Genomic DNA, 26,639 nt, shown 5'->3' on the forward strand with positions numbered 1-26,639 from the left:
CGCACGGCTCGCAAAATTCGAACGAGTACTGCCGCCCGGCCGCCTCAAGGCTGCCGGGCGGCAGTACTCGCCTCGCAAGGCGCGCACCGGCTGCTCTGGCTGCTGCGCCGGCGGCCGCTGCGCTGGCCGCTGCTGCGCTGGCCGGCGAGCGGTACGACCGCCGGTGGCCGCTGCACCCGCGCCTTCCCTCGCGGGCGCCGTCGCGCCGCGCGCGCCCAACTCTGCTGGCACACGGCACGCGTCGTCACTCAGCCGCGGAGAACAGGCGGTGCTGTGCGCGAAGCGCGCGCGATCTCGTACTTTCAAGGCTGGATCCGGCCATTTCAAGGGTATACCTTTGAGAATCCCCAGCGTCCCACCCTCCTAGCACTCTCAATATCTCGACTCTCCAACACGAAGTGCTGCGATCGAGGTTCGCCCATTTCTTTTTCCTTTCTTTTTGGGGGCCCTGTGGGCACCCTACTTTTGCATGATGGCGAACACCCGAAAAAACTGAAAAAAGAAGAGAAAGAGGTTGTTAAAGAGGCTGTACCTGTACCCCTCTTCGGACGTCGCAAAGAACTATGTCTCAGAAGAAAGAAAACAACAGGCAAAAACTGTTCAAGTTGTACCCTGAACGACTACATGTACTTATACCAACTTCGCCCCGCTTTCGCCGCCCCGCGTTTCTGCGTTTGGCGCCCCGCTTTCGCCTGCCCTGCGTTTGCGCCGCTCGAGTTACGCCGGCATGCGGTCCGAGGAGGAGCCGCCTCCTCTCACCAAAGAGGACTCGCTCGTCAACGCAGTCATGAACGGCGATGCGGACGCCGTCGCGCAGATGCTCGCTGAGGGCGCCGACCCGGACTGCAGCCGCTTCTTTGGCTTTGCCCAGATGTCCCCGCTTTGCATTGCATGCGTGCTCGGGGACGTCAAAATTGTGACGGCCCTGCTCGACGCCGACGTCGATGTTGGGATGCAGCACGACGAGATTGGCATTCAATCGCCGCTGAGTGCGGCGTCGCTCAACGGCCATGCAGCGATTTTGGAACTCCTACTCGAGCGAGGCGCTCCAGTCGACGACCCGGATGCGAAGGGCTACACTGCCCTCCACCTCTGCTGCGCCAACGGGCACGCAAAGTGCGCTCGGATGCTGCTCAGCGCCGGCTCATACGTCGACCGCGAGGCTCTGGACGGGTGCACACCCTTCTGGCTCGCCTTCAGCTGGGGCCGGCTCGAGTGCGTGCAGGTCGTCTCTGCCTGGGGAGCGGCGCGCGTCTTCCCGAGGGAGCAGGTCGGACGCCCGCTCCAGGTGAGCCAGGAGGTGCAGGCTTGGCTGGCAGTGAGCCGCGGGTGGGGGCCTCTGCACCACCTGGAAGTTAACCTCGCCGACCGGACGCTGCAGCTCCTTCGTGGCACAGGGGAGAGCCTCCACTCTGGCGGCGCGGCGTCGCCGCTCTCGCTCGCGCGCGCCCTGCAGCGGAGGGGCCTCGCGCCCAAGGGCTCCTCCGCGGATCTCGTGTTGCGAGCCGCCGAGCCGTGGTCGCCCTCGACCCACCACCTGTTCCCCGCGAGGGCGAGGGCGCGAGCCTCGCTGCTGGTGCGACAGGGCTGGCTCCTGTCGCGAACCCCCCCCTTTCATTCGCAGGCGCAGGCGCTGGTAGACGTATTTCGCGAACTCGTGCTCCCACACGCCATCTCGCGGGAGGAGGGCGAGTGAGAGTTTGAGAGAGGCAGCCTCGAGTCTCGAGAGACGAGAGGCGCGCCGTCTCTACACTCTAGCGGTACTAGCGGTAGCGCGGCGCAGTTCGGTCGAGAGATAGTGCTCATCGTGTATTATTTGATTGGCGGCGGGGGGCGGCCGCGCGCAGGCCGCGCGCCGGCCGCCGCGCGTGCGATCCCGCGCAACGTAAATAACAACTCACACACAATACAACAGTGTAAGTGTTCTCATACCGTCAAAACGCGAAAAGATCATCCCGCAGGCCGGTCGCGCTCGGTGCTGCGGACTCTCATCAGCCCCTCCTGGGAGGTGGAGGCGACGAGGCGGCCGTCCTCGCTCCACACCTCGCCCAGCGCGAAGCCGCGGCCGCCCGAGGCGGAGGGCGAGCGCATGACGTGGCAGAGCCACGCGTCCATCCGGAAGGGGCGGTGGAAGGTGACCTATGGGCACGTCTTGGACATGGCACGGTTACGGACGTGGCACGGACATATATGTCCATCCGAAGGGGGCGATCGGGTGACCGAGTGCGACAACGAGGCGGCCTGCAGCTCTCGCCTCCACATCGCCGTCGGGTGGGGCTGCAGTGCGGTGCCGAGCAGCGCCCAGTCCGTGAAGTAGGTGAGCAGCCGCTGGTGGACGGCCTATGGACACGTCTTGGACATGTCATGGGCGGTGTCCTCAGCCGGTGAAGCGGAGCCGCTGATGAACGCCTCGTCGCCGGGCGGCAGCGGGTCCTTCGCTCTCACCCACACCGCCTGCCGCGGCGCGCGCACGCTCTCGTCCCAGGGCGCCACAAACTCGCAAGGCCGCAGGTCGAGCGGGTTGGCCTCGGCGCTGTACAGCTGCCGCAGCCGCGGCGGCACCTTTGCCAGGTGCGGCGCGAAGCGGTCGGCGAGGGTCGGAAGATCCTCCGGCGCCTGCAGGGAAGTGTCCAGGAAGTGTCCAGGCAATGTCCAGGACCGAGCGGTACGCGAAGATCCTCCGGCGCCGGGAGGCCACGAGCGAGCGGGCCAAGGCCGTCCTGGTGCTCGAGGCCTCGCTCGGCTCGCTGGAAGCTCGCCGTCATGGCGAGGATCGGCGCGCCCTCCTGCGACGCCCGCACGGCGATGGCGGAGAAGGAGCGACCGTGGGAGAGCACCTCGCAGTCGAATCGGATGTCAGCCGACACGTCGCCGCCGCGGAGAAAGTGGCAGCTCAGCTGGTGGACGGAGAAGTCGCCGCCGACAAGCTTCTGGCAAGCGGCGAGCGCCTGTGCCATCGTCTGGCCGCCGTACACTCTGCCCCACCCGAGGTCGACCGACCGGCCCACAAACGCGGTGCTCGTCTCTGCGACGGGCGAGACGTCGACGTGCCGCACGAGCGCGTCCGCAGTGACGCGGCGAGTCGCGGCAGTGCAGAGGCGGGCGGCTCGCACCAGCGAGGGCGCGGCGCGAGCGGACAGCATCGCTGCACGAGAAAAGGCTCGCCCTGCCAGGAGGGACCCACTCTGACCTGTTCCGACCGTCATCACTTTGAACATGGTCGGATCAGGGTCGGAACAGTGTCGGAACAGGGTGAGCCCTGTGGTGACGGTCCTATTTCCGGACCTTCCTTTCCTTTGAGCACTTGAGCACCGGATACTCGAGTAGGGTCGATTCCGCATGGTACGGGACCCCTCGATCGTCTCGCCCTCCCTCACTGGTGTGTGTTCATCGGGGGGGGTCATAACAAACACGGTACAGGATCGAGGTGCACGCTGCCAAGGCAGTGTCGTCCCCCCTCTCCCCGACGGCGATGGCGGTGTGACCGATCGAGCTACAAGAGGAGCTTGTTCGGCATGATCGGGGTGAGCCGAGCAGTTCTTTCCTTTCGTGATCAGCCCATGTTCTGACCGTGTTCGGCAGCGTTCGAACACGGTCAGAACAGGGTTGGATCAGGGTCGGAACACATGTGACAGAGCTGCCCCACACGTACGGCCCTTTTTGCCGACCTTGATCCGTACTGTGTTCGACCGTGATCCGACCGGGTGTTGAGGGACGATTTCATTCAGAATGACCAGGCGCGCGATACAAACACAGACCAACTAGGTACTCGAGTTGGAGAACCCCCCCCCCCTCGAGACCCCCTGGGGTCGACCCGGCCGATCGGGGTGAGATTCTTGGTGGTCTTCTTGCAGCGGTCGACCAGGTTGGGCTCGCCCTTGCGCTCGATCTTGCGGAGCGGGGAGGGGGTCTTCCACTCGTCGATGCCCTGCGCGTGTGCGAGAGGTCATAGGGTCAACATGAGTACCGCACGTGGGACTCCCGTGTCCCCGCAATAGCAATACCCATGTATGCACGTGCTGGGAGAATCTCACCGCCGGGGCGAGCTTCTCCGCTGGCGGAGACTCCTTGGCCGAGATGGTCCAGTCGGCGTCGCCCTACGCAATGAAAGCGGGGTGGGGTCAAGGGGTGCCGGCGGACTTCTCGGCGGCGGGCTCGTCGGTGGCTGCCTCCTCGGACTCCTCCTCGGTGGCGGACTTGGCGGCGGCCTCCTCGGTGGTCGCCTTCTCGGTGGCGGCCTCCTCGGCGGTCGCCTCCTCGGTGGCCGACTCGGCGTCCTCCTCGTCGGCGGCGGACTTGGCGGCGGACTCCTCGGCGGCGGCGGACTTGATGCCGCATGCCTGGGTGAGGGGAGAACACGCAAGTGTGCGGAGACAGGGAGACCGTAGGGATGATGACAATCCTGGCGTGCGCACACTCACCTCGGCTCCGAGGTGCGAAGGCAGCGACGACAAGTAGATCTCGTCCACATCGCCGTCGGGCTTGGCCGTGTCCACTGCGGGCTTGGGCGCGGCCTTGACGTCGTCCTTGACGCCGCACGCCTGTGGGCGAGAGCGAATACGCAGGTGTTCGGAGACGGGGAGATTGCACGGAATGTGCTCTTGGCGTGCGCACACTCACCTCGGCTCCGAGGAGCGAAGGCGACAGCGACGTGATGCCGACAGGAGCCGTCGGCGCCGACTCGGACGGGACGTCATTGCCGTTGCCGATGACGTCATTGAGTGATGCGGGCTCGCTCTCGGACGAGATGCCGTCGTGCTTGCCTCCGGCAGAGTCGACGACGGACGAGGGCGGCGACGGAAGTGGCAGGCACGAGGTTTTGTCGACGGTGAACGTGAGGCGCCGCGAGGTCTCGGCGCCGGCGAACGATGCGCCTACCGACGCCGCAAACACGACGCCGACGTACTCGAGCGAAGCGGGCTTGCCCTCGGACGGGATGACGTCCTCGAGCGAAGCGGGCTGGCCCTCGGACGGGATGCCGGCGGCCTCGCCTCCGGCAGGGTTGACGGTCGTGTTGCCCGCCAGCGACGCCTGTGTCAGCCAGAAGGCCAGAGGATAACATAAGTCTTGCAGACGGGAGCGCATTGTCACGTGCGCGCAAGCACACGCCTGCTTGTCAGCAAGCGGCGGCGGCGGAGGAGAGAGCTTGAGCACGAGCTTGTCACCGGCGGCCGGCACGAGCTCGAGTTTGAGCTTGTCGAGCATGTTGATCGAGTTCCTGCAGCGCGCGTGGGTATGCACGCCAAAGAGGGTCGATAGATGCAGCTCATGGAGAAGGCTGTGTGACGGGTTCATGTGATAGAACTGCTGCTGCTGGTTAGTTACTGGATGTACCAGCAGACTGTGCAGAGCACTACTATTATGACTGGGGACTGGAGACTTGCAAAGCCTCCTGTTATTGCTGGTTACTGGAGACTGTGCAGAGCAGTACTATTATTACTAAACTGTGCAGAGTCAATCTCGGCGAATGGAGAGGTCAGCACCTACAGGTTCACGACGATGTGAAAGTCAGTCTCACAATGCTACAGAGATGTCGGGGGAATATGGGGGTATATGGGGTACATGGATAATAGTCTTGAGCTTGAGTGAAAGAGGGCCAGGCACCATCCAGAAAGAGGTGCGGAAGTCCCAACGGGGCCACCCGGGGCATCAAGCCGAGACTCGGCGGTCATGTGTCAATCTCGGCTTGATCTCGGGGTCAATCTCGGCGAACGGAGAGGTCAGCACCCCACCTACGGGATCATGACCATGTGAAAGAGGGTCAAAAACTGCTATGGAGATGTCCAGTGGGTATGTGGGGGGGTATGTGGGGGTATGTGGGGGTATATGGGGGTATATGGGGAGGAGAATATCTCGAGGAATCTCCAAATGCTCCGAGGAGAAATGGATCAATCGTCGCAATCTCCACCCCGCCGGCCACCCACCCAGCCAACCACGCAGCCCCCCCGCCATGCCCTCCCCTCCCCCTCGAGCCTCGCCTACACAGACAAAAAGAAATCGATCGGCCCGCGTGGTTTGCTAATAAAGGGCAGGGCCATGCTCAGAGAGAGAGAGAGAGAGAGAGAGAGAGAGAGAGAGAGAGAGAGAGAGAGAGAGAGAGAAACAGAGAGAGAGAGAGAGAGAGAGAGAGAGAGAGAAACAGAGAGAGGGTCGAGCCAGGTCACTGCCACACCTACGGGCAGCACGCCGCGGCGTTAGCGTCGCGACGACCGGCACACTCTCTCGTGTCCTCGGCGCTCGGACTGGAGCCGGGCAGCGATTGGCAAGCGAGCGGGCTGCGTCGCTCTCTCGCCGGAAAAGAGTGGGAGCAATCGGGCGGGTTCGCTCGGTGTAAGGGTGGGAAACGAGCGGCAGCGGCCGCGTCTCGTGGCTCCTCGATGGCAGCAGCCTCACCTGCGAACGGGAGGTGGCAGGCATTGTGAGGCCGAGAGGGGGCGAAGCCGCTCGGGCGCCAAAGCGAAGCGCATCGCATGGTGGGAGCGGAGAGGGAGCGGCGGGTTGCGTGAGCAAGAGGCGTCGCGCCGCTCGGGCGTGCAGCTCCCCGCGGCCATATGTGCGTCGATGAAGCGGGGCCAGCGCGAGCGGAACGGGAAAGGCGAGGGTTGGCCTTGTGGTGTCAGCAAAGTCGGTCAGAATGGGCGTGGGAAAAGGGGGAACTCTGGGTTGCTTACTTATGAAAGTGGGATCCAGACTCGTTGGTGGTCCTCGTTGGTGTAAAAAAAGAATCTTATAATTCGACTCCCTCGCACGACACTAGGCACGGGTCTGGCGCGCACTGGCACTAACAAAGAACATACAATAAACAAGAGGAGTTTTAAAAACAACAACAGAAAAGAACTGCTCGGAGGGAGATTTTTGAAAACCATTGACATTGAGCTATCTTCTTTCTTTCGCGGTTTCGAAGTTGATGAGACCTCGTCCCCCCCTCGCTCTGCCTCAGTCCGCACAACACTAGGCACGGGACTGGCGCGCACTGGCACTAACACAGGTACACCACAAGGAAAAGAAACGAGACGGGGTGCAAAACAAAACAAACAAAATCTCTCCTAGACGGGGTGCGCGAGGAAAGAAACATGTATACAGCCGAAGCTGGGTGAGTACTGGGGGTTGGCCTTTACACGCTTTTCTCTGCAAAGGCTATCTATATTCTTTGCATCATATTCTCTCTGGGCCCTCTATATTCTCGAGAATATTCTCGAATATTGAGAATATTTTGACCTCGCGTATATCGACGGAGACCAAAAGTCGCTCCCAAACCCGCTCAGAACCTCCAAAACTTAAAGATTTCAGTCGGCATCGACCCGAAACCTACTGTTGAGGGGGGAATAGCTGTTTCGAGCTCTCTCGTCAAGACCGTTTTAGACGCCGCACAGCGGCAACGTCAAGAATATTCAAGAATATCTTTGGACTCGAGGTCCACCAAGGTCAAGGGCTGCGGAAAGCTCGTATATTCTTGAGGGAAAAGCCGTAGTATGCCATCGACCCGTCCCCTGCCCCCTCGCCCTTGCTCTTCCTCTCTCCCTCCATGCCCTCGCCCCCATACCCCTCACACTCCCCTCCCTATCCCCCCTTCCCCCTCCCCCTCGCCTCCCTCCCCCTCCTCGCGGTAGGGCCCATGCCCCTCGACCATGTTCCGGTAGAACGCCTCGGTGTTGCCGAAGGCGACAAAAGCGCCCTTCCGACCATGCTCCCCGCCGCTGGAGGCTGGTGAGGGGGCAGACAAACTTGACATCGCCTGAAAAGCGCTTGCCGCCCCTGCCAATGTTGCGCGTCCACGTCGGGTTGTTTGTTGTAACTCTGACCGAGGTGGCCTTTCGGCTCCATTCGCACAGCGGTGCCCAGGGAAGGGGAGAACGCAGAGAGAAATGAAAGCCGTCCGGCTCACAAGTCAAAATAATTCCAACGGGAGCCAGTAGTGAGTGCGTCTGCTTCTCCTTTTCTCTTTTACGCCTGGGAAAATTATTTTTTGTCTTCTTCGGGGTAAATTCATTTTTTGGACCAACGACTCTGAACGCCGAACCAATCCGTGTTTGACCAATTCGGCGGCGTGCCGAGCACGAGCACGCCTGCCAACCTGCGTGGTTCGTAGGGTCAAAAGAGGCCCGTCAAGGTTATGCTCGACTCTGGCACCACGCCGGCAGGCAAGCGCAAGCGCCAGCCGATCGATGTCGAGGTTTGCTGGGGCAGCATCCTCTCGGGCGGCGCGTCAGTGTGCGAGGTGGTGCCTCTCAAAGACGGAGCGTTCCGCAACAACTTTTGTGCACGGTGCAGGCAGCGAGGCGTGCTTGTCCCCGTGGCGAGAGTGCGAGTGACGGTCGGGACGGCTGAGCTCTCCAACCAACGGACCGCCGGCGTGTGGAACAGCCCGTCCCGCGATGCGCCCTGGCCGGACTACCGACTCATCAATCAGACGGCAGACTGCACCGGCCCGCGTCTGGTGATCCTGAGGAACGAGTGCTCGGCAGACCTCCCAAACCTCGCACCTCTGCCACCGCTGCCGGCCGTCACCTCCCTCCCGTGGCCCCCGCCCGGCTTCATCGCCTTTCGCGTCGGACGGACTCTCGTGCCGATGATGCCTCTCCCGCGGAGCTTTGCCGTGGAGGCGGAGCGGGTGGCCGCCGCTGCGACAGGCGCCGGGACGCAGGCGTGGCAGCAGTACGGCAGCGGCCCCGGATCGCCTGCGTCTCCTCCTTTTGAAGACGCGATCGCCCACCGGCCGTCGACCTTTACTTCGCAAGCGCCCTCCCTGCTGCCGATAGCGCCCTTCCCCTCGATAGCGGTTGCGATAACTACCTCCCTGTTGCCCGCCTCTGCAGCCGCCACAGCGCCCGCCGCAGCGCCCGCCGCAGCGCCCGCCGCAGCGCCCGCCGCAGCGCAGCCGTCCCCGCTCGCTGCGGGTCTGGCGGCGCACGCGGTGGACGACCTGGTCGAGCGCCTGGACGACTTCCTCGACCGAGAGCCTGCCGAGAAGATCGCAGCCTTACTCGGCCTAGCCCCCCCGGCGGGTGCATCGGCGCTTGCGCCGCTAGACGCTTCGCCAGTGCCAGCACCGCCCGAAACTCCTGGCGAAGGCGAGTGGGACCGAATGTTCGCGGGCATCTTTTCCCCCAGCGAGATCGAGTCCATAAGGCGCGACTGCTCAGGCGATACCTCCGCGCCGCCCTCGCCACCGGCGCCCGACCCAGCGCTCCTCTCGCGGCCCAAACTCAACGGGGGAGCGGGCGCTGCGGTGGCTCGCGCACTGGCGGTCGGAAAGGCGGAGGTGCAGACCGGCGCTTACACCAAGCGGCGCGTTTTGCTGTGCTCACGCTGGCCCCTGCTCCACGACGCGTCCAAGACGTGTGCCATAGGCTTGCTGCTCAAGCTCGCCTCCCTGCTGATACTGCTGGCGAAGCAGGCCACCGCCGCCATCCTCGCCGGCCACAAGTTCCACATCGCCGTTGCTGCTCTTGCCGCAGCCTCGCCTCTGGTTGCAGGCTGGTCATATTTGGGATACCCAGGAAGCATCATGACGCACCTTGTCGGCGGCCTGCTGATAGTCGGCCACGTTGCCTGCGGCCCGCGTTTGACTGCTCGCTTGGGCACGACTCTTCTTGTGGTGGGGTACGCACTCTTCGTCGCAGCACGACTCGTCGGCTGGTCAACACTCGATACGGCGCAGCAGATCGAGCGGTTTGATAGGCTCCAACGCGAGCCACTCGCCGGCATTGCCTTCTTCGCAAGCTTCGGCGCGTGGCTCGGCTCCCAGCCATCCGAGTACTCCTCGCCAAAGCATAAGTTGCGCGTCGCCGCCATCATCACCGCCCTGATGGTCGTCAACAGGACCATCATTTGGGTGCGCACCGGTCAGCTGCGGTCGCTGTCTCAAGGTGTGCTATACGCCTGGGGGCCGTTCAACTTTGGAGTGCTGGCAACCATGTACGTACTGTACCTCCGGCAGGATGGTGCGAGTGCACGTTCAGGACGACGTGCAGCACGCGTGTGATAGGGAGCAAGGGGAGATGTGGGTTGTGGCGCTACGAGGATGCGAGGACATGCGAGAATGCCGGCCACTAGCCGTAGCAGCTTGTCTGTCTGGGTGGAGAGGGCTGTAGGCGCGCGACGTTGGGGACGACTGTACACTACCTTCGATGCGAGTCCACACCATAGGCGCGCCCATTGCCAACGCCGCATGTAGGGTCATGATAGACGCTTTGCCTCTCCACTAGTCGTAGCAGCCTGTCTGAAGTCGCGGCGCCGGTGCCCTCGCATGTGCTCTGCTGTACTAGCCATGTTCGTTGCGCCCGCGGACAGTAGAAGCGCGCGCAGCTATATACATTTTTACCGTAGTAACCGGCACAAACAAAATATCGCTCCGAGCGGCGAGCGTGATTCCTTTGACAATACTTTGTGTGTGAAATCGCAAGAGGTGTGATTTCAAGAGCGTGATGCGTGAAAATGACGTGCCGAGCTTTGAGATATCATGACTCCATAATGGCGATGCAAGCGGGGAAATCCTGATGCTGAGGCTCAGGATGTGTGGCAGCCCCGTTGACTGAGTGTTTCGCAGTGAAACCACCCCCCTGGGGGCGAACCGTCTTCGGTTTCGTCGGTTGCAAGTGCACTATCAACCCACGAAACCCGAAAAGAAAACGTGCAGGGGGAAAATACATCGTCACCAGATCGTATACAGTATAACTAGGGGCTGTGTATACGCTTTGCGGTGTCTTCTATATTACGCAGGCTCCGCGGGCGACGACGCGACGACCGCTGCGTCCCCTAGCGCTGGACGCAAAGCGTATACACGTGTGCCGCCGCGGTGCCGCCGGCGGCCGTCGCCTCTCAGGCGCTGGAGAGCTCTCGTCACGCCGCGCCGAAACTCCGCCTCGATCGCGTGCGGGAGTAGGGCCGGCAGGGCAAACGGCAAGCCGAGCGGGTGGATGACGGTCCGCACCCACCGCCCGTCGCCCGTGCGGAGGTAGGCGACGGCGAGGATCGACGAGCCCAGCGCGACCAACGCCGCCGCGAGGAGGAGCTTGAACGAGGTGCTGCGCGGCTGTGCACTGTGGACCAACCCGAGCGAGAAGGTCACGGCGAACTTGAGCGGCGAACTGCTCGTGTGGTGGTCGAGCTCCGACTCGATGGCCGCGGCCGGCCGCAAAAACATGGTCGCGACAGCCGTGGCGGGGATGAGGATGCAAGCGGCGCACCAGACGTGTCCCGCCAGCCGTCCGTTGCCCGAAGCGAGCTGGGTCAGGTAGGCGGCCGCGAAGAAGGGCAGCGTGAAGGCGCCGGGCCGCGCAATCCAGAGCGGGACCGAGGGGCGTGGCTCTTGGGCGTAGTACGAGGCGGAGTGGGAGCGGACCCAAAAGACCACGGGCAAGAATGCCAGCGCCTGCTGGAGCACGGCGCCGCAAGGTGAGCGCGAGAGCACGCGCCGCGTGCGTGGCGTCAGCAGGAGGGCGAGCGTGACGTAGCTCGCGCCCGCCGAAGCGCCCGCGCCAAAGGAGGCCAGCCCGGTGGTGAGGAGGACGGGGATGGCGGCCGAGCCGACGAGGACGATCGGTAGACGCGCCAGCGGCAGCCACGAGCGCGGCGCGAAGAGCATTGGCGCCGGCATGTGCGGCTGGCGTCCTGCAGGCGGCGCGGGCGGCGCGGGCGGCGGCGCGGGCGGCGTGGTAGAGGTACTCAGCTCGCCGCTCACCTCCGGAGGCGACGGTGGCGGTGTGCTGCCCAGCCCGCCATTGCCGCTGGCCCCCAGTCTGGCGGCGGTCTGGACGTCTGCCGGCGGGATGTACCCTGGGGAGGGCAGCGAGGCGCCTGCCCCCACGGAGCATGAGTACGGCATCGGCGGCATCGGCATCGACATCACCGTCGCCACTGGCATCATCGACGGCGGCGCGCGAGAGAGCTGTTTGTTGCGAGTGGAAAGGGGCGAAGCCCCGGGCGCTGCCGCGTGCCGGAGGCTTTGCCGTAGCCGGTGCGGTCGACGGCGCTCGGGCTGCCGACCTCTTTGGCGAAGTTGAAGATGATTCTTGGTGCGATGCCGCCCTGGCTTTCGACGAGACAAATTCACAGCCTTGTTATTGAGAAGAAAATACACAGCCTTGTTAAATTCCTCGTATGGCGCTGTGCGCTGGTCTATGAGAGGTTGAGGTGCGAGCCCTGGAGGCCCTGGGGATGGGGGGAGACTACCCGCGGGCCTAGAAGGCCCGCGCGCGCAGGATTCACATCAACGCACAACCCCGGGTCCCGAAATCGCACAGTGACAGTCAGACATGCAACACGGGGCCCCAGGGAAGGCAAGCAAAAACCTTATGACGCGCGCTAGTCGCCGACTCGGAGGCCGCACCGGTCATGCGCGCACACCGGACGTTCACAGGTCGGGTGAACCCGGCGGCAGTCTCACTTTGTCTTTGATCTTTGTTTGTTGCAGTCGGAGGCGCGGAAGCGATGGTGGCGGAGAGGCAGGCAGAGCGGTGGCGGGTGGGCGACGGACGGTGGGGTGAGTGGGGAAGGCGGCAGCCGCGAACCAGCGACGGGTCCGGCGACTGAGCTGCAATCGAGCCAGTCAGCCAGATCCCCTGCGGCTCCCTCCGTCCGACTCGGGCTCGGGAGGGGAGCACGGTGGTGCCGGGTCGATGTCTGGAGTCGAGCTTGGAGGGCGAAAATAAAAAAAATGGCGCGGCGCCTCACCAGCGAATTCCTGGAACAGCGAAGTGCTCCGCCGAAGAGCGCCGCGGCCCTCAACAAACCCCTGCCCTCAACCCATCGATGCCGGAGAGCACGGCGAAAGTTGCGCGCGAGGACCCTGCCGATGGGCAGTTTGCGGTCGTCGCCGAGCGCGGAAGCGTGCTGGTCGACGCCGACACGCTTTCCTTCCTCTCCGGTGCAGCCGATCGGCAGGCTCCCGGCGGTGCGGCCCTGTTCCACGCGCCGCTTTCGAGTGTGCGGCTCGGTGTCACAAGCCTCGGGGCGCGACGCATCGCGGCCGCGCGCGCCTGACGGCGCCCGCCCCTGTGTCCCAGGCCTCAACCTCTCCGACCCCGCCGCCGTCAAGCTGATGGTCGTGCCGCGTGCGCGCGGGCCATGCTGGCTTTGCGAGTTGCCCCGCGACGCGGCGACCGAGCTTCTCGTCCGGACGCTCCGCGCGCGCATCGCCGATGTCCACGTGAGGGCATGTATCTGGGAACTGCCCGCGCCGCGAGTGTGGGTTGCACTGTGGGAGGGGTGGATGGCGCACCCAGACAAGCCGAGGGCGAGAGACCGGAGAGGGAGCGCGCGTGCGGAGCGTTGTTCTATCGCACGCAGGCTATCGACCGCCGCCACTGGGCGCGCGCAGGTGCTTGAGGCCGTCAGCACTGCCGACCAGATCTTGGATGCCAACCTGGAGCGGCTGGCACGCAGCCCAGCCGATCTGGCCAGTCTGGTGCGCTCCGTCGAGGCTGCCCTCGCCCGACGCGAAGCGCAGGGGCGGCCGCTGCTGCTCTGATCCGTCCTTGGCTTGTCACGCCTCGCCTTTGGTGTCGAGGTCAGTGCTTTGGAAGGTGCGCACATGGCAATGTTTTGGACCACATGCGCGGACAAAGGCGAGCGGATGGGGAACAAATCCTCCCACTGTTTGTGCGACAGGGGCGCACCCACGGCTCACGCGTGATTGAACCGAGCCCAACTTGGCGTTTGTTCTTTTTTTGTGCGAGTGCGGAGTGGTTGTGATACCGCCCCCGCCGTGGGAGCGGCGGGGGGGGGGGGGGGGGTTTCTTTTACGCGTACGACAAGCTCTGCCAGCAGCAGTGAGCAGAGCGCACTGGACCCAGCTCGAGTGCTCGACTAGGTCCAGCCCTGGGTGGCGCAAGATCTGACGTTTGACAATCGTCAGACCCGTGTTTTTCTCGTTGTTTTGTCGCTCGCTCCGCTCGCCACCTCACGCTTCCGTAGTCCGGCCATGGCCAGTACCCCGCGTCTCAGTGAGACGCGTGGTACCATCCAACTCCGGTCGACGGGCTCGAATGCGCTCAGCCTCAGGAGGGACAAAACCACGCAAATTCTGCACGCCTCGCTGCGCCGCTGGCTTGACTGAATCAGCAGCAGGCTGCTGCTGCTCCCACACAGCAGCAGGCTGCTGCGGCCCTAATACGCAAGTTAATGACGGTGATCTCAGGCCCAGTGAGGTAGTGCATCTGACTATCCTGGATCCTGCTGAACAAGTTCCTCTTGTAGCTCGATCGGTCACACCGCCATCGCCGTCGGGGAGAGGGGGGACGACACTGCCTCAGCAGCGTGCACCTCGATCCTGTACCGTGTTTGTTATGACCCCCCCCCCCCATGAACACACCAATGAGGGTGGGCGAGACGATCGAGGGGTCCCGTACCATGTGGAATCGACCCTATCAAGTGCTCAAGTGCTCAAGTTAATGACTAGCAGCACTGCCGGGGGCATACGAGCCGCCACAGCCGGTGTGCGGCCGTGTGCACTGCCACCTGCCCGCGGCTACGCACAATGTGCGCTCGCATTGGATGAGCCCTGCTGATGGACCTGCGTCGCCTAGCTACACGAGAGCAATGCCGCAGGCGGTGGCCGTGGCATACACTGCGAGCACACTCGGTGCAGCTGCGAGGTGCAGCAAGAGCACGTCGTTCCTGCCTCTGATGCCACTCTCGCGGCTTGCAGCGCGTCACTCACTCGCGCATGCTCTCCAGGAGCTATGGCGGGCGCGTGTGTGGGGCTGTAGCCTGTGTTTGGCCGGTTCTGACCCGTTTACTATCAGTATCATGCCCGGGCCACAAAAAATCGCACACGGGTAGCGGCTCAGGGGCCCAGTAAGTCGCGGAATCGCCAAATGTCACAACCTGCGCCACCCAGGGCTGGACCTAGTCGCTCCCGCCTCTTCGCCGCCGCCCCCCCCCCCCCCCCCCCTCGGCTCGTGCTTGAGCGGTACGAGGCGGTTGTGTTCACCGCGCCGCGTGGCTGGCAAGTAGGGTACGCCGGTGAGACCACTGTTTTGGTGCCGACCTTAAATTCTGCACCGATCCGCGCTTCCCGTACCCGGAGCAGAGGCTCGGGGTTGGCATCTACATGGCAAGACCCTCCTGGGCGCTATTTCAATCGCAGCCCAACCAGTACCTTTGCTATTCCACAATAAACGCCGCCGAGGGGTTGGAGCCCTGCCACGGCGACAACGGCGGCATCTGCCCGTATTCGAGTTTTTGTTGCCTAGCGGAAGTGGGGGACTGTCCCCAGCAATGGGACGGGTACGGGATGGTGCCCGTGCCAGGCGTCAACATTTGCGAGCTCCCTTCGCCGTCGGCCTGAGCTGCCCAGCGACGTCGGCAAGTGTCGAGCGCAAGCGACAGCGCGCGGAAGCGCGCCGAGGCGAGCGCGAGGCTGCTGCGAGCGAGGCGCGAACGGTCCAGCCGAACGTGAGTGCAGCGCCCTCCGTCGGGCCCGACGGACCAGAGTCGTACACACCGGGAGCGGCCAGGACTCATAGACTCGGTCGAAAGACCCTAGATTGGCATCCATGCCTCTCTGGACCGCCACACACAAGGACCCCAGGAATTGCGACTCGCCGCTTTACTCCCGCTGTGATTCTGTGTGAGCTCTGTGTCTTGATTTGCCAACAATAGACCTAAACCTCACACCCAGGGCCAGGGAGCCTAGTGCAACCAACGCGACCAAAGGATATCAACCTCGAGAACCTCGAGAGTGCAAGCTCCAAAAAAGAAATTGGCCAGCGCGGTTTTGGCCATTTTTGCTTGCTGGTCAAATCGCAGTCAATGTCGACGCCCAAGCTCGGGACCGACGATGCGTGGTGGGGAGCGGGGAGCCGCTACGACGCCACGAAACGCGCGATCGAGAGCATAGGCCTCGAGGAGCGTTGGTGCGAAGTTCTCAAAGCGGCAGGCTACGATGATCTGGACCTGGCGAAGCTTGGCTCGATGGACAGCGTGCAGCTCGGGACGCTGGGTCAGCGGCTGGGCATGGACGACGCGTCGAGCGTCGCCTTTGCCAGCCGCTTTGGCGATGCGGCCCGCGTCGAGGCGCTCAAGATGGTTGAGGCGATCGGCGGCGACAAGGCGTCCCTCGACGAGAAGGTGGAGAGGCTGAAGCAGCAGGCGGAGGAGGAGGAGGCGCTGATCCGGAAGGCGGCGGCGATGCTCAACAACCCCCGTGTCGTCGACACCACCGTCGAGCAGCGCATCGACTTCCTACGCTCCAAGGGCCTCACAGCCTCGCAGGAGCGCTCTTCCCACGCTCATGAGCACCCCGCCACGCAGCAGAGGATCCCCCGCGCTGACGCACCGCCAGAGACTGCCTCGCCCCTCGCCCTGGCGCAGATCTCGCGCGCCCTCGAGCGGGCCGGCCTCGACCTCGCGGAGATGGAGCCCCTCGCCGCGGCGATGGGCATGGCGGCTCGCGGCCCCTAGAAGCGGAAGACGGATTCTTGTGCTCCACCCAGCGATCGAGAGGACACGGACTAAACTGTCCTCGATCGTACTCGGCTGGGTTTTCACTGTAGTCGCACCCCTCGGTATTCACGCGGTGCTCTGAAGACACTGCACGATCCCGTACTCCCGCCCTGAGGTTGGCGTATTCAGCACGCAGGCTCTCGGCAAAGCACGCGGCGGAGGCACCGGCCGGGGCGCACCAGCGACAAAGGCGGCGGGGGCGAGCGATGAGGGGGAAGCGGCGGCGGCCGGCGAGGCGGCTGCGGCCGGCATGGCCATCACAAAGCCGGTGGCCTTCCCCGAGGAGAGGTTCGCAGCCGCGGTGCGCAGGGCCGCGACCGTCGACCCCGACGCGCCGTTTCCCGGACTCAGCCGGTGCCCCCCCCCCTCACCACACACACACACACACACACACACACACACACACAAACACACACACACACACACACACACGCACGCACGCACGCACGCACGCACGCACGCACACACACGCACGCACACACCGCCCCGCCCGCCCGCCTCCCTCCCTCCCCTGGCACCTCCTGCCGGGCAGAGGGGGAGGGGAGCTTGACGCGAGCTTGACGCGAGCTTGACGCGAGCTTGACGCGAGGCGCAGGTGCCTCCTCTTCTCCGTACCGCTGCTGCTGCTCTGTGGCGGCGCAGCCTATGCCTTCTACGACCCTCTCGTCTGCCGCCGGTAGATGCCCGCACAGGCGGCGCGTTGTGGCGCACGAGGACGTGTGCTTGTGGCCCCTCGTGGCCTGCGCAGTGCTCTCCCCTCCTCTTCTCCCCTCTTCTCCCCTCTTCTCCCCTCCTCTTCTCCCCTCCCCTCCCCTCCTCTCCCCTCCTCTCCCCTCCTCTTCTCCCCTCTTCTCCCCTCCTCTCCCCTCTTCTCTTCTCCCCTCCCTTCCTCTCCCCTCCTCTCCCCTCTCCTCCCCTCTTCTCTTCTCCCCTCCTCTCCCCTCTTCTTCTCCCCTCCCCTCCTCCCCTCCTCCCCTCCTCCCCTCCCCTCCCCTCCCCTCCCCTCCCCTCCCCTCCCCTCCCCTTCATAGCCCCTCCTACCCTCTACAGCCCCACCTCGCAAAGGTGCTCGCCACCGCGCCGCTCGTCGCCCCCTACTACCCCCGCGCTGCGAGGGAGCTGACGCGGCTGCGCGCGAAGGCGCAGACACAGCCGAGATCACGGCGAGATCGGACGAGATCGCGCTCTCCCTCAGCCGACTGACCACGCATCCTGCAGGAGGGCCCATTCCGTACGTTCGGTGTGTGTGTGTGTGTGTGTGTGTGTGTGTGTGTGTGTGTGTGTGTGTGTGTGTGTGTGGAGGGGGGGGGGGGGGCTAGCGCCCGCAGCGGCCCCAGTGGACTCCCCCTCGCGCCTTCCGAACCCCACGACTCGGCTGTCTTTCGGCTGTGTCTCTCGGCTACATCTCGGCTGCACTCTCTCCCCCTCAGCCTCGACCACGCGTCCTTCTTCTGAGATTGCCCGAGATCGCCCGAGATCGCCCGAGATCACCCGAGATCACCCGAGATTGCCCCGCAGGCGGCGCACGCCGCGCGGGTGGAGGCGGCGCGGCCCGCTGCAAGGTGAGCCGCGCGGAAGGAGGAAGGGGCTGCGTGGGCCCCGTCCGCGACATGTCCGCGACACGTCCGCCTGCTCTCGCCCGTAGGCAGGCTGTGGCGGAGGCGGTCAGCCGGGCGCGGGCGTCGGTCGAGGGCGGAGGGGCGGGCCGCTGGAGCAGCCTCTGGGGCGGCGAGGAGGAGGAGAAGGACGAGGTCTGAGGGAGAGAAGGGGGGGAGGGAGGTGGTGGGGGGAGGGGGAGGGGGGGGGGGGGGAGGGCACCCCCTGAGCGGGAGCAGCAGCCTGCACGTACGGCTCTATGTACGTACGCCCGTGTGTTGAGGGGTTTGCAACCCGGGGAGGGATTCGGGGTGCGGCGTCGGGGGAGACGGAAGTCGTGCTGAGCTGAGAGCGTCTCTCTCACGCTCGCGCCGGCCGTGCGTGGGATGAGATACTCCCCGGCGTAAGGCGCGCGCGGCATGTGTGCAGGCTAAATAAATAAAACGGACACCTCTACTAGGAGATGGGTAAAAAGGAACAGGTCCCCGCCCTGCGGTTACAGCTGTGTAGGCCCCTATGTATTTTACTCGGAACTCAAGGATCAAGCTCCGGGGAGCTTCACACCGTTCACGCTGGTGTGTAATCTGTGTACCTTAAGGTACTCTAATAATGGATGTCTGCGGAGATTCTGTCTTAGCACACACAGTGAGTCATTCGGAGTCATTCGATGGCCAGAGTGCGATTGTGTGTGTGCGGGAGTTGGTTTGTCGGGAGGGAGGGGCAGGCTGCTCACCCACGTTCACCGGGCCAGTGCTTGCACTTTGAATGCCTCGGGCTCCTGCCCGTGTCCGGGCGTGGAGATGCGAGGGTCGCCCCCCCTTGCCCCACCACTTTGTGTGTGTGGAGAAATCTACCTTACCTTACCTTGTGTACTCTATGGTGAGTCCTTCCCGCATCCCGGAAGCTCAAGTTGATCAAACTAACAGACAACACACGCGACACGCACGCACACCATCGAACACCAGGCACCACGCTCGTTTTGGACCCAGCGGAGCTCCACACGACCGAAATCCGAACGACCCGCGCCCACGGCCCACCGCCCAGACCCGGCAGACGAAAAACACAGGTACTTTAACAGCAAACACAAAATTACACCGTCAGGGGCGGCGACCCCCCCATCTACAGATGATATGCGCATTCTAGATGCCAAACGCCATCTAGGATGCGTTTTCCATCTAAGGACACCGGGTGTCTCCACTATGATTGGGTTCTCCAAGAAGAAGATTTAATCATCTTTAGACATGGTGCCCCGCGTCTTTTGATAGCCCGTGACATCTCAGATACTGCAGTCGTCTCCAGACGCACAAGTGTGCCGAGATGATACCCTCATCTTGGGGTTAGTCCATGCATCCCAGGATGCAATGTGGCATCTGAGAGGATGCGCAATGCATCTCAGGAACATGAGCGCATTGTCGGATTTGTCTCGTTCTGGCAGCGTCGGCGCCGGCCTGCTCCCACGCTGGGGCCACGCATCATGCTGCGCCGCGAGCAATCGCGTAACGGGAGGCTCTTGGAGCACTTGGAGTGCAGTCATTAGCCTCACATCCAGGGCCGGGGAGCTAAGGAGCGCACCCAGCGGGCCGGATGATCGGGATCGGGTTGCGGGCAAGAGAGCCCTAGCCCCGGGGGTGCGCGTTCGCAGGGCAAGGGCCTTAAAGTAAACACGGGTCTCCGAGGGTTAGTCCGCGCTCCAGGTTTCCCCTAGCAGCGGAGCGCCCCCAGGCTTGCTGGCTTTTTGTGGCTTTTTGGACGGCTTTTTTTGCTTCTCCCGCCCTCCCACCCCCCCTCTCTAGATTTTTTTCCCAAATTTTCGATCGACACAAGTGTCCGAGTTTTTTTGCCGAACCCGAACCCGAAATAAACACCAGTCTTACACATACAACCGACCGTCCATAGTGTATACAGTCAGCACATTAGCACAAGGGCTAAGTGCCCCCCACCATCATTCACTGGCTCCCAGTTCAATCGCCATCAGTAGTATTCCACAGAGTAAACAGTCACATCACACTACATGGCATAGCAGCTGAGATTAGCATAGATTCAGAGTCTCCACTCCAACTTTGATCCAAGGGCTCACACGCCGCTCAAGTCTTTATAATTTAACTTGCATTTTAATCATCAAATGCCAAGCAAGTTGGTTCTCGTGGGATGCGAAGCCGCATCTTCACGGTGACAACTTCAGATGATTCGAGCATCCCAGGATGCGGCTCCCCGGCATCTTTTAAAGATCATCTTAGCGGTTGAAAAAAGTAAAAACCATCGAGAGATGCTCGAGCATAGGCAAGACAGTGTGCAGTCCAAGTAGGGCGCATCTTAGATCTTAGATGCATATTATCTCAAGATGCGCAAGGCCAAGGGCAAGCATGCGGCCACATATATCATCTGGCTGTTGTGCTGTAGATGTGGGGGGCGGCTCTTGCTTTTTTTTCCGGCCTCTTCCCCTCTGTAGTATTCTCTTTCCTAAGACCTAACGCAAATTATACCTCAGGACCGGCTCCGCTGTGCGCTGAGGCGCTGTTCGCCCCACAGACGCACGAGCGCTGCCAAGAAAAGCAAAGGCGAAAGGGCCGCCGCAATCGCGAGCGGGCGCCTCAGGCTCAGCCGACCATGGGTCCCGCATGGTGGAGGGACATGCGCCAGCTGCCGTCCTCGTGCCGCTCGTAGATGTTTGTGGCGACGAGCTTGCTCTCCCCGGGCTTGACCTGAGGGAGCGACGCGTGCGTGAGCAGCGAGTGGGGGTGTGGGGGCGGCGGCGGGGCATGTTGGAGCCCCGCCCGGACCTCCTCGATGCAGGTGACCCGAGCGACGTTGGCCGCCGGAGTACTGCACCGCACGCTGCTCGCGGCAACCTGTACGGCAGGCTCCGAGAAGGTTCCGAGACAGAAGGTTCCGAGAAGGTTCCGAGAAGGTTCCGAGAAAATGCCGCCCCGTAGCACGGCCGTGCTACTCCACTGCACCTCGGCTGCTCCTCGGCTGCTCCTCGGCTGCATCTCGGCTGCATCTCGGCTGCATCTCGGCTGCATCTTGGCTGCAGCTTGGCTGCACCTCGAGGCCGCCCGCCGGCGCGGAGCGGAAGATGTCGCGCCTGGTAAGGAAGTGGGTCTCGCAAGGGTCTCGGAAGGGTCTCTGAGTCTACGCGGGGGGGAGAGAGGAGAAAAGGGAGAAGAGGACGAGAGACAAGACGAGAGAGAGAGAGAGAGGGGGGGGGGGGTGGAGAGGAAGGGAGAGAGAGAGGGAGGGAGAGAGGGGAGAAAGAGGGGCGGCTGTCGCGCCACGAGCTGATCACAGCGTCGAAGCCGACGATGGGCTCGTGGCCCGGGTGGGCGCAGACAATACTCTCGCTCGGCAGCCACAGTCGCCGCATCGCTGCAGTACACCACAAGCAGACGTGATCAGGGTGGGAAGAGAAGCGCATGCGGCGGCTGGACAGGTGTGGGGAAGGAGAGGTGGTATGCTGCGAGTGCGGTTCATCCTCTGTTGCATTGCTGCTGCAGCAAGAGAGCTCTCCATCCCGGGCGTGTCGCGTGCCCTCCACGTCCCGCTCGGAGAAGGCGCGGTAGAACTCAGAGTTCGCGCTCAGCGCGCCGTACTCGCTGTCCATCTGCAGCGCGGCAAGCCGATCTCGCAGCGCCGCCGCCTGCAGCAGAGCCGACAGTTGTGGTACGGGCAGCCGCAGTTGTACGGCACGGTGCAAACCTGGGAGTAGTCTTCCGCCGCAACCGCGGCCGACAGCTCTTGCTCCAGCTTTCCGACGGCCTTCTCTTCCGCCTCTGACATGCGGGACGAACGCGAGCGAGAAGGAACAGGAGCAGGCCTCCCAGCGCGAATAAGCCCGCCACCGCGGTTCGTGGTCCACACCAACGCGAAAATAAGGAGGGGTGAAGTCATGTGTCTGCTGCTCTCTGCTCCTCAAACAGACCGGGGTCGGCCTCGGGCGATCGCGCCAGCCGGGTTTCTTTCTGTTTTTCAGTGTATGTAGCTCTTACGAACATACCCGTAGGTGAACTGCTGACGGGGTTTGCGATGAGGAGCGATCCGAACGTGGTATTCGGGTGATTAGATCACTACCGCCGAAGCGCAAGCGCTTGGAGCAAGGGAACTGCCACGTATGGGTCCCAGACTAGCACCCCACCTCGCGAGCCGACGTTCTGGCTCAGCGAGGCTGCTGCGGAGCACTCGGGGCCGACGTTCTGGCCCAGCGAGGCCGCTGCGGGGCACCCGGCGGCTCGGTTCGCTCATCAGCGCAAACTCGGTCGAGCAGAAAGTAAGGTGTGTGTGTAAAGGCGGCGCGGCTCGGTAAGGGTCGGCGGTAAGGCGGCGCGGCGGCAGCAGACGGCAGGCAGGACATCGGACGGCGGGACATACGGTACGGCGGGCGCGGCACTGTAGGAGCGGCGGTATGGCGGCACGGCGGTTACGGACGGCAGGGGGTACGGCAGGCTAAACGGCAAGGGCGGCGCGGCACGGAGGAAGGAGCGGCACGGTAAGGAACGGGGGTACGGCAGGCTAAACGGCAAGGGCGGCGCGGCACGGAGGAAGGAGCGACACGGTAAGGAACGGTGGCGCGACGGCAGACCACAGCGGCGAAGGGACGGCGGAGCATTGGACGGCGGGGAAAGGGTCGGCGGTAAGGCGGCGCGGCGGCAGCAGACGGCAGGCAGGACGTCTCGGACGGCGAGACAAACGGCACGGCGTCACGAGGAGGTAGAAAGTCGGGCGCGAGCGGGCGAGGCAGCGGCGAGGCGGCGGGTTGATCACGAGGAAGTAGAAGGTCGAGCGCGAACGTGCGAGCGAGCGGCAGGCGAGCGGCCAGGCGGCGGGAGGGCGAGGCGAGGGTGGCGGCGGTGGATCACGAGGAAGTAGAAGGTCGAGCGCGAACGTGCGAGCGAGCGGCGAGCGAGCGGCTAGGCGGCGGGAGGGCGAGGCGAGGGTGGCGGCGGTGGATCACGAGGAAGTAGGAGGTCGAGCGCGAGCGAGCGAGCGGGCGGCGAGATGGATCACGAGGAAGTAGAAAGTCGGGAGCGGGCGAGCGAACGGCGAGCGAGAGCGGCGAGGCGGCGGGAGGGTGAGGCGAGGGTGGTGGCGGTTCGGATCACGAGGAAGTAGAAAGTCGGGCGGGCGAGCAAGCGGCGAGCTAGCAGCAAGGCGTCGGGAGTGTGAGGCGAGGGTGGATCACGAGGAAGGAGAGATTCGGGCGATCACGAGGAAGTAGAAAGCCAGGCGCGAGCGGGCGAGCGAGCGAGCGAGCGAGCGGCGAGGCGGCGGGAGGGTGAGGCGAGGGTGGTGGCGGGAGGAGGGGGCGAGGGCGAGGGCGGGCGGGCGATAGGCGGGACGACAGGGCGGCGGCCAAGCTGGCGTGGTGGTCGGCGAGAGGCGGCGAGGGCGGGCAGGCGACAAGCGAGACGACAGGGCGGCAGGCAAGCTGGCGTGGCGGTCGGCGGGAGGCGGCGGGAGGTGAAAGGCAAGGGCGATGGCGGGCGGGCGAGAGGCGACAGAGACGACGGGTTGGCGGACGAGCTGGCGGCGGGTCGGCGGGCGGAGGCGGGAGGCGGGAGGCGAGGGCGAGGGCGGGCAGTAGAGCGCGAAGTTGAGACCGCTTGACCTTCGACGGGAAGGTTGCCCACCTGTGGCCAGACCAGTGTGAAGGTGAAGACCCCTTACGAGCGGGCGGGCAGGGCGGGCGGGCAGGGCGGGCGGGCGGGAGGGTAGCAGGAGCAGCATCAGCTGCAACAGCAGCAGCAGCAGCAGCACAGGTTAGGTCAGCCGCGTAGAGGGCAGCGAGGCTGAGGTCAAAGAGCAGCAGGATGTTGAGCCACCACCTCGTTGGGAGTCAGCGCTGCAGCAGCGCCCGCCTCGTTGAGCATGTTGAAAGCAGAGTTATTGGCGTCAATATGGCGCAGCGCAGAGATGCCAGCACCGCGAGGAAGTGCAGGACCCGCGTTTGCGGTGCGAGCCGTCGAGGCAGGATCAAGCTGAAGGACTCGAGTGGTTTCCACACTGACATCCTCGCCCAGAGCATTGCCAGACAGGTTTGCGCCCAGTTTGCAGTCGCTTGGCGTGGTTTGTGCCGGCGCACCAGCCGCAGAGGCAGCGCTGCCGACTCTCATTGGTTGAGCAGCCGTCGCAGTGCTCGACGGATCGGCAGTGTCGGCGCCACCAGCACCGCGCTCGGTCTCGCTCAGCGAGGCGGCCGAGAGCACAGGCAAGCCGCAAACGCGCATTTGGGACGCACGTTTTTTGAGAGAGAGAGATTTTTAGGAATACCAAACAACTCTAACACTCACACGTCATTTGGGGCCTGGAGGCCTGTTCACGCGCGCGCGAGACGTGCAGACAGGGTTGCCAGGTGAGAGCGAATGGCGCGGTTCACGCCTCGCACAACAGAGAGAGAGATGCGCTCTGCATGGTGGGACATAAAAGAAAGCGAGTACTTGGGCGAGTAGGCCGTGCGGTCGACGCTGCCGCGCGCGACTTTGCGCGCGAGGCGGCGCAGCTTGAGAACGGCGGTGGGCGAGAAGCCGCCTTTTGTTTTGTTTTTTGTGAGGGGGCGAGAATCTCCGCGCCAGTCCGCGCCCTTGTCGTGCCAGTGTGCTGTGAGAGAGGCTTGTATTTGAAGAATTCTGCTTTGATCTCCAGCGCTGAAAGACTAACAGGGTAAACACCGGCGTAAGTTTATTATTAAACATAATAAATAACAGCATCTCTAGGAGTCAAAAAAAGAAAAAGGACTGGGTCGGCCCTTGCCGCCGCGCCTTGCGGGTTGATGAGGAAGGATCGGCAGCCGGACTGGCAGGACACAAACGTGGCTCTCATCGGCTCCGACATCGACCGCAAGTGCAAGGAGGCCGCCGCGCACGGCGAGCCGCAGTGGCGGGGCGCCGGCACGAGCGTCGGGCTGCAGCTGTGGCGGATTGAGCAGTTCCGCGTTGTCCCGTGGCCGCAGAAGAAGTGGGGCAAGTTCCACCGCGGCGACTCATACATCGTGCTCCGCACGTATAAGAAGCCGAACAACAACAAGAAGCTGGAGTGGGACGTCCACTTTTGGATCGGCAGCGAGTCGTCGCAGGACGAGTACGGCACCGCCGCGTACAAGACGGTCGAGCTGGACGACTTCCTTGGAGGCGGAGCGACGCAGCACCGACAGGTGGAGGGGGCCGAGGCGCAAGACTTCCTCGACCTGTTCGGCGGCCGGGTCCAGTACCTCGAGGGCGGCGTCGCGACCGGCTTCAAGAAGACAGAGCTCAAGGAGCGGCAGGCGCGCCTCTTCGAGGTCAAGGGCGGGCGCGGCAACCTGCGGCTGCGGCAGGTCAAGCTCAGCCGGTCGTCGATGAACTCTGGCGACGTGTACATCCTCGACACCGAGTTCAAGGTGTTTGTGTGGGTGGGCAGCGAGTCGAACGCGGCCGAGCGGGGAAAGGCGGACGAGTTGGCCAAGGGGATGGCTGCGGAGCGGGGCGGGGGGACGCAGGTGGTGCACGTGCCGGACGGAGAACCAGACGAGGAGGACCCCTTCTGGAAGGAGCTGCCCGGAGAGCGACGGTTTCTCGGCATCAAGGTCGGACGCGTCTCGGTGAAGGGTCAAGAGGCGGGCGGCGAGGACGCGGCTGTAAAGGCGCACCAGCCGCTGCTGCTGCGGCTCAAGGCGGGAGAGCGGGGCGCCTTCTCGTACTCGCGCGCCGGCACGGGGGCGAAGCTGCCTGTCTCGCGGCTGAAGTCCTGCGACGTCTTCCTGTACGACAACGGCTTCGAGATCTTCTTGTGGGTGGGAAAGGGCGCCGACCAGCAGGAGCCAGATCTCCCCACATCTCCCCATATCTCCCCACATCTCCCCATATCTCCCCACATCTCCCCATATCTCGGCTTGTTCCACGACCGTCTCAAGCTGCTCGCCATCACTGACCCTACCCCTACCCCTCACCGGCGGGAGCGGTCAGCGCCTTCCCCATATCTCCCCATATCTCCCCATACCTCCCCGCAGGAGCGGGTCAGCGCCTTCCCCTTCGCGCAGCGATACCTCAAGGACTACCGCCGGCCGTCCGTGCTGCCGATCACGCGCTACGCGGAGGGGAAGGAGGCGCCGCGCTTCATCGAGCAGTTTGGGCCGCCCGCGAAGGGGTGCTTCGCCGACCCCGGGCAGTATGTCGCCCATTGCGTCTGCATGTAGAGTAGTGCGGAGCGCGCCCACTCTTTGAGCACATCCGTGAGTCTCGAGAAACCACCCGCGGCTCCCGGCGAGTTCTACGTGATTCGTGTCAAGTGCCACTAGAGTAGAGAGGAAGAGTGCCGCCTCCCCCCGCGATTTCGACAATTCGTGTCAGTGACAAATAAATAAATAAAACGGACACCTCTACTAGGAGATGGGTAAAAAGGAACAGGTCCCCGCCCTGCGGTCTTTGTGCAGGGTTCTTTGTGGGTGTGGTCGGCGACTAGCCGCTAGCCGGGGTCGTCCTCCCGATGCCGGGGGCGACCGGCACTAGCCGTCTTCCGCATGGTCCCTCGGGTCCCTGCTGCTCCTAATCTCGTCGTACATCCTCCTGCTAATCTCCGCAACATCCTGCTCCCTCCCTCGTCTCGCCCTGTGCGACGGTGTATCA

The 26,639-nt window shown here is 63.8% G+C and overlaps 8 protein-coding genes across 8 annotated transcripts in view; 3 read left to right on the forward strand and 5 right to left on the reverse strand.

Moving 5' to 3' along the window:
• Positions 1-1,950: 1,950 nt before the first annotated feature.
• Positions 1,951-3,143, reverse strand: EMIHUDRAFT_448764 (acyl-CoA thioesterase II; the record flags this gene model as incomplete). Its single annotated transcript, XM_005793713.1, has 4 exons — positions 1,951-2,139; positions 2,221-2,340; positions 2,446-2,616; positions 2,670-3,143. 4 exons carry the CDS (start codon positions 3,141-3,143, stop codon positions 1,951-1,953), a joined length of 954 nt encoding a protein of 317 aa, XP_005793770.1.
• Positions 3,144-4,121: 978 nt separating this feature from the next.
• On the reverse strand, positions 4,122-5,295 carry EMIHUDRAFT_97563 (hypothetical protein; the record flags this gene model as incomplete). The annotated part of the gene is made up of 3 exons (XM_005793714.1): positions 4,122-4,340; positions 4,422-4,541; positions 5,092-5,295. The coding sequence occupies 3 exons, from the start codon at positions 5,293-5,295 to the stop codon at positions 4,122-4,124; spliced, it is 543 nt and encodes a 180-aa protein (XP_005793771.1).
• A 2,733-nt stretch (positions 5,296-8,028) lies between these two features.
• On the forward strand, positions 8,029-10,353 carry EMIHUDRAFT_433326 (hypothetical protein). The gene is made up of 2 exons (XM_005793715.1): positions 8,029-9,272; positions 9,351-10,353. Exons 1-2 carry the CDS (start codon positions 8,114-8,116, stop codon positions 9,983-9,985), a joined length of 1,794 nt encoding a protein of 597 aa, XP_005793772.1. The 5' UTR covers positions 8,029-8,113; the 3' UTR covers positions 9,986-10,353.
• Positions 10,354-10,714: 361 nt separating this feature from the next.
• On the reverse strand, positions 10,715-11,869 carry EMIHUDRAFT_199668 (hypothetical protein; the record flags this gene model as incomplete). Its single annotated transcript, XM_005793716.1, has 2 exons — positions 10,715-11,374; positions 11,684-11,869. 2 exons carry the CDS (start codon positions 11,867-11,869, stop codon positions 10,715-10,717), a joined length of 846 nt encoding a protein of 281 aa, XP_005793773.1.
• An 884-nt stretch (positions 11,870-12,753) lies between these two features.
• EMIHUDRAFT_448766 (hypothetical protein) lies at positions 12,754-13,665 on the forward strand (the record flags this gene model as incomplete). The annotated part of the gene is made up of 3 exons (XM_005793717.1): positions 12,754-12,937; positions 13,008-13,150; positions 13,322-13,665. The coding sequence occupies 3 exons, from the start codon at positions 12,754-12,756 to the stop codon at positions 13,469-13,471; spliced, it is 477 nt and encodes a 158-aa protein (XP_005793774.1). The 3' UTR covers positions 13,472-13,665.
• Positions 13,666-20,489: 6,824 nt separating this feature from the next.
• On the reverse strand, positions 20,490-21,822 carry EMIHUDRAFT_448767 (hypothetical protein; the record flags this gene model as incomplete). Its single annotated transcript, XM_005793718.1, has 6 exons — positions 20,490-20,747; positions 20,826-20,894; positions 21,091-21,130; positions 21,318-21,411; positions 21,574-21,682; positions 21,766-21,822. 6 exons carry the CDS (start codon positions 21,820-21,822, stop codon positions 20,643-20,645), a joined length of 474 nt encoding a protein of 157 aa, XP_005793775.1. The 3' UTR covers positions 20,490-20,642.
• Positions 21,823-22,109: 287 nt separating this feature from the next.
• EMIHUDRAFT_199673 (hypothetical protein) lies at positions 22,110-24,266 on the reverse strand (the record flags this gene model as incomplete). Its single annotated transcript, XM_005793719.1, has 2 exons — positions 22,110-22,252; positions 24,044-24,266. 2 exons carry the CDS (start codon positions 24,264-24,266, stop codon positions 22,110-22,112), a joined length of 366 nt encoding a protein of 121 aa, XP_005793776.1.
• Positions 24,267-24,797: 531 nt separating this feature from the next.
• EMIHUDRAFT_433327 (hypothetical protein) overlaps positions 24,798-26,639 on the forward strand; it is a 2,551-nt gene continuing 709 nt past the window's right edge. The window contains exons 1-2 of the mRNA XM_005793720.1: positions 24,798-25,831; positions 26,024-26,366. Coding sequence (XP_005793777.1) covers positions 24,809-25,831; positions 26,024-26,209 — 1,209 coding nt within the window. The 5' untranslated portion in view covers positions 24,798-24,808 and the 3' untranslated portion in view covers positions 26,210-26,366. The remainder of the gene's footprint in view (positions 25,832-26,023; positions 26,367-26,639) is intronic.

The sequence above is a fragment of the Emiliania huxleyi genome (genome assembly GCF_000372725.1).
Source record: "Emiliania huxleyi CCMP1516 unplaced genomic scaffold EMIHUscaffold_10, whole genome shotgun sequence".
Lineage (NCBI taxonomy): Eukaryota > Haptophyta > Isochrysidales > Noelaerhabdaceae > Emiliania > Emiliania huxleyi.

Bases quoted from the DNA above. Each gene is read 5' to 3' on its own strand.
- EMIHUDRAFT_433326 (XM_005793715.1), top strand. From the start codon at position 8,114: ATGCTCGACTCTGGCACCACGCCGGCAGGCAAGCGCAAGCGCCAGCCG. The intron at 9,273-9,350 runs GCGCTTACACCA...CGTGTGCCATAG, and splicing joins AAAGGCGGAGGTGCAGACCG to GCTTGCTGCTCAAGCTCGCC.